The sequence below is a fragment of the Asparagus officinalis genome, chromosome 8 (assembly GCF_001876935.1).
Source record: "Asparagus officinalis chromosome 8, Aspof.V1, whole genome shotgun sequence".
Lineage (NCBI taxonomy): Eukaryota > Viridiplantae > Streptophyta > Magnoliopsida > Asparagales > Asparagaceae > Asparagus > Asparagus officinalis.
Genome location: NC_033801.1, coordinates 100,067,126 through 100,072,611, shown reverse-complemented (window position 1 = coordinate 100,072,611; position 5,486 = coordinate 100,067,126). Strand labels below are relative to the sequence as shown.

General features: G+C 36.2%; 1 protein-coding gene across 1 annotated transcript; it reads right to left on the bottom strand.

The window, feature by feature from the left end:
• On the bottom strand, positions 98-4,671 carry LOC109821598 (pectin acetylesterase 8-like). The gene is made up of 10 exons (XM_020387775.1): positions 4,545-4,671; positions 3,216-3,313; positions 3,040-3,093; positions 2,875-2,952; positions 2,550-2,655; positions 2,315-2,460; positions 1,489-1,545; positions 1,318-1,412; positions 219-279; positions 98-118 (listed from the first exon to the last, which is right to left on the bottom strand). The coding sequence occupies exons 1-10, from the start codon at positions 4,669-4,671 to the stop codon at positions 98-100; spliced, it is 843 nt and encodes a 280-aa protein (XP_020243364.1).

Genomic DNA, 5,486 nt, shown 5'->3' with positions numbered 1-5,486 from the left:
AGCTCAGACTTCAGAAATCCTCAAATGGTTTGTGTTACATACCAGTGATGGTTCCAAATTCGAAGTGCAAGGAGAAGGCAAATTCTTCGCTAATCCCTTAAAGAAATGTGTGCACCAACTAAGTATGAATAGAGAAAAATATAACTAAATTTACAAGATGAAGATAAAAGGTTGTGGAAGAGAAAAAGGAAGAATTTCAGAAAAAATCAAAAACTTACATGGGTTGTCACCACATCATGGAAAAAAGCTCGGATGTGGTCCTCTCCAGCTATGTCCTTTCTGTAGTGAATAATACAATAGCAATCAATTAAAAAATTTTACAAGAAAAAAAAAGGGGCGGGATTGCACCTCATAGTAAGTAAATTATTACCTTACTTCCTCTTCATCTAAATAACACTTCCATATTGTGGCCTTATCCAATCTACTTCTTCAACCAATTACCATTTCTGTAATCTTCATAGATAGAGTTGTTAAAAAGTGGATTGATCAAAATGTATTGTGCATCTCCACTAAGTAAGCTTGATGGATCTGAACCCTCTAAATTAGGGTGATAAAATCCCATTATTTGTTCTATGATGCATGCTTACACTGACATAAGGCTGGCAGACATATGTTCAAATCCTTAAAATAATGGATGTAAATGGATACATCACTAAAAGGTTAAATAAGTTGCAGGGTATTATGAAACACAAAGGATATACTAATCAAGTTAGGAAACAATTAACTTTTAGTGTTTTATCTATTTAACAAATATTGTGATTAGGTATTAATGGTTGCTAATTCAACTGCTTAAAAGTCTGGCTAGTAAAGTTGTATTCCAAGTTCTTCCATCATGATTTTATGGAGGACTTATTATTATATATTTTTAGTATTTGAAGGAACTCGTCCTTGATGCTAGAGCACATGATGTGGGTGGAATAGTTCTAACATAGAGATATGGGGCTGGTGTGTCTATGCCTTTCTGGTGCTTCCTACTTAACAGCGTATGCTTGCATGACCGCCCAAATCCCGTGCATCTGGACCAGCCAAGGAAACCAAAGCCTAAAATTTTCTGGTCTATAACAGCAGAAAGGCTGCTCTAGCTTCCTAGATGCAAAACATTGTTCTTACAGTATGGATCCTGATCTTCTGATGAGTCGTAGAACAAATTAACAAAGATATAACAGGAAATTTATTTCAAATTAAGACTATTGAGATTGAAGCATGCTAGATCCACTTCCTTCAGGTTAGCAGACAAGTTAAGGTTTAACTTAGATAGATGAAAACAGCAAGCTGAAAACGTGACTTTAAATTTCTTAATGTTGGGACATCCAATACAGTTGAGGGTCTACAACTTCTCTTGAACTTTTCATTTTTTTCTCTGATTTCTTACGAGTCATAATAAATCCATAAATGCCATGACAATTTGAAGCCTAAAATGTTAATAGGAAATAGCAGATGCAAGTAGTTCTTTTTTGAGCTCAGATATGATAAATCCCAGAAAATTACCTTTACTGATAAGTACTTTCTCCACCTTTCGCTACGTTGCAATGAAGCAGGAATTAGCTGATTCATCCACAAATAAAGCAACTTTAGGGGAAAAGTTTTTCATGAACATGTGTGCAAGTGGTATAAGATGCAAAACTACAGCACTTAAAAATATGCATAAGGACAAAAAGATTAAACAAACAAGAGGAGGATAACATTAAAACTTAAGAAAAGATACTTCTAGTAAACACCCATATTTGCACCCTCTAACACAAGAGTGCATGTTAGCATAAGATTATTGTCCAATATTTTGTGCAGTGAAAGTTCAAGTTAGCTTGTCAGATCTAGCATGTGATTTGGTCTGAATATTTTTTGCTGCTCAATATTATATAGATCGAGATTGGATCAATTCACTAAAAATCAAGTTCGTTTTGTATTAATGAGCACTCTCAGCATAATGTTTGTTCTTGGAAATGATTCAATTTAAACTTACTTTCTAGTTTCTCAAGGAACTTCATGAATAACAATATCTTAGGAATTATTTTCATATATGCATGCATTGATAAAGCATGTTCAATATTTTCAGAATGATTAATAATTTCAAAAATTTCCATGTTATAAAAGAAAACTTGTAGAATAAAGTAAATTACAAACAAAGCATTAAACTTGTAGAATAAAGTAAATTACAAACAAAGCATTTATCCAAAATGTTGATGATTTGTTATTCATTTCATAGAAATTAATATGGGTAAGTAAAGCATTTATCCAAAATGTTGATGATTTGTTATTCATTTCATAGAAATTAATATGGGTAAGTTGGAAATTATTTTCATATTTTAGAGCTTACAGTATTTTCGAGTACGGGAGAATCCGCTCTAAACCAGGTTTCCTGCCTCTTTGATTGACAATGGATATAGAACGAATTTATGAACAAGCCTCTTGATGTTGAGTTCCCAACTTCTGGAAGTGCAGCCAGAAACTCATTTCTAAATCCTACAATGGCAGAGTAATTCTCATCACGAATCGGTTATAGAAGCTACATGTCAAAACCTGAGTAATTCAGTTGTAGTAACTTAATGCACCTTGCATCATTTCAAGCTGAGATGAGGAACAATTCTCTATACCAAGCTTGCAGGCATGCCAACTACCTTGAGGATCAGCAACACCAGGTGCTAAAATGTTCTTTATCTGCAGGAAAAGGAGCTTATTTTATCGGAAAATTTGATGTAGGAAGTCAATAGTAGTTAAGTTCGATACATCAAACACTAACTGTCTAGTATTTACATAAGAGGAAAAAATATCATCCAAAGCTTAAACTAAAATTCCTACTTTGCAGAAAAACAACTTGACAGCATTATATTTATTTGATTCTGTGGAAGCAAATTTTCCAGTGAAAAGAATTTACACCTGCCATGAGTCATAAGCTGCATTTAGAATGAATAGAGGTGTTTGGATCAGACGTGCAGTATATTGCGGGAAAAAGCACTGTAATTTCATCAGATCATATTGTTAGGAAAAGAATTGTAATTAAGCTCAGACTTCAGAAATCCTCAAATGGTTTGTGTTACATACCAGTGATGGTTCCAAATTCAAAGTGCATGGAGAAGGCAAATTCTTCGTTGATCCCTTAAAGAAATGTGTGCACCAACTAAGTATGAATAGAGAAAAATATAACTAAATTTACAAGATGAAGATAAAAGGTTGTGGAAGAGAAAGTGGAAGAATTTCAGAAAAAATCAAAAACTTACATGGGTTGTCACCACATCATGGAAAAAAGCTCGGATGTGGTCCTCTCCAGCTATGTCCTTTCTGTAGTGAATAATACAATAGCAATCAATTAAAAAAACTTACAAGAAAAAAAAAGGTGGGGGGGGCTCATAGTAAGTAAATTATTACCTTACTTCCTCTTCATCTAAATAACACTTCCTTATTGTGGCCTTATCCAATCTACTTCTTCAACCAATTACCATTTCTGTAATCTTCGTAAATAGAGTTGTTAAAAAGTGGATTGATCAGAATGTATTGTGCATCTCCACTAAGTAAGCTTGATGGATCTGAACCCTCTAAATTAGGGTGATAAAATCCCATTATTTGTTCTATGATGCATGCTTACACTGACATAAGGCTGGCAGACATATGTTCAAATCCTTAAAATAATGGATGTAAATGGATACATCACTAAAAGGTTAAATAAGTTGCAGGGTATTATGAAACACAAAGGATATACTAATCAAGTTAGGAAACAATTAACTTTTAGTGTTTTATCTATTTAACAAATATAGTGATTAGGTATTAATGGTTGCTAATTCAACTGCTTAAAAGTCTAGCAAGTAAAGTTGTATTCCAAGTTCTTCCATCATGATTTTATGGAGGACTTATTATTATATATTTTCAGTATTTGAAGGAACTCGTCCTTGATGCTAGAGCACATGATGTGGGTGGAATAGTTCTAACATAGAGATATGGGCTTGGTGTGTGCTTGCATGACCGCCCAAATCCCGTGCATCTGGACCAGCCAAGGAAACCAAAGCCTAAAATTTTCTGGTCTATAACAGCAGAAAGGCTGCTCTAGCTTCCTAGATGCAAAACATTGTTCTTACAGTATGGATCCTGATCTTCTGATGAGTCGTAGGAAGATGCAGGACACAATGTAAGTGTAGTGAATGAAAAGTTATGCATCAGTTGTTTTACATTTGCTTTTATTGGCAAACAGAAGATTTCTTCTCATAGAATATCAATTTGTTCTATCTTGAGCTGCCTCGTGCCCATTTCCAGTAAATAAATTATCCTCTGTTTGTGGAACATATAAACTGTTAGTTGTCTACAGAACCTTCTGGTTCTCCTTGAGCATGCACTTGTGGAACCTAGATGGTCCTACGCATTTATTAGTGAGCATAGAGCATAAAAGTTATCCTCTAAAAAGTTAGAGGATAGGTTTATATGTTAAGTTTTAATTGGTTTTACCAATCACAGTGTAGCTCACTCCTAATAAACTATCCTCTTTTTAAGCATAATGGAAATTTTAAAGCAACACTTCAATTATTAATTAAGGAAGCAAAAGATGACAGATGAAATACCTGGATCTGACCACATGATAATGGAAATGGAGGCAGCCAAAGGGAAGGGAAGCTCAAGAGCTCGAGATGGATTGATCAGAGACATGGGCATCTGTGGAAGAACCAAGCTGGGCTTTTTGCAGCCCATAGTTCTGAAGCTCCTCTGAGAGCCACAAGTGAACGTTTTTGAGATAGAGGAAGCGGGCGAGGGTGAGGCCATAGATAAAGAGGAGAGCATGATTCTTCCTCTTCCTCTGAATCACCCAGTAAAATTCTAGATCTTCTCTCGCATGGTCGAGTGGCGCGAATCTGACGGTTGGGGTTGCAAACGTCGGAAGAGAACTGTTGGCGGCGGCGGCGAGGGAGGGAACTGGTCGTGTTGAATAAGCGAAAGGGGAATTTTTGTTTTTGACTTTTAGGTTTTTTTATTTATTTAACAAGTTAGGAAACTGAATCATTTTGAACCTCCATGACCGCTGTAGTCTGAGCTACCTGCAGAGGCTTCTCAAGAGCATCGTAAACCTCTCTATAGCTCGATTCCCTCAAAGTCTTGACAGCAAAGTACAACACATGAGCCCTAATCACAAATCCAAAGCAAGTCAATACCAATCAGAACAAAATTCAAAAGAAAATCCCGATCTAGGGTTCGAGAGAGGGTACCAGCCAACGAACATAACCCAATTGTAGACGGACATGTTGATCGTAGATGTGCTTCACAACAGAGAGGAATCGAGCTATAGAGAGGTTTCCTAATTCGCTCACCGATTTTCGCTGCCGACCCTCACAAGATCCATTCATTTTTTCATAATTCCGCTGCCTAGTAGCTGGGCGTCGCTGTGGCGACGACGATGACGAGGGGAGGAGCTGGGCGTCGGATCTGGGGACGATGATGAGGGAAATGGCGGAGGAGGTCGGAGATTAGGGCAATAATAATCATCTTTGGAAATTAAAGGGTTAAGATCG

What these genes read in the sequence shown, in the direction of transcription:
- LOC109821598 (XM_020387775.1), bottom strand. Translation starts at nt 4,671, where the DNA reads ATGGGCTGCAAAAAGCCCAGCTTGGTTCTTCCACAGATGCCCATGTCT. An exon ending in CAGCTTATGACTCATGGCAG is followed by an intron (nt 2,656 to 2,874) that starts GTGTAAATTCTT and finishes CTTTTCCTGCAG; the next exon opens with ATAAAGAACATTTTAGCACC. An exon ending in ATGATGTGGTGACAACCCAT is followed by an intron (nt 119 to 218) that starts GTAAGTTTTTGA and finishes ATTCATACTTAG; the next exon opens with TTGGTGCACACATTTCTTTA.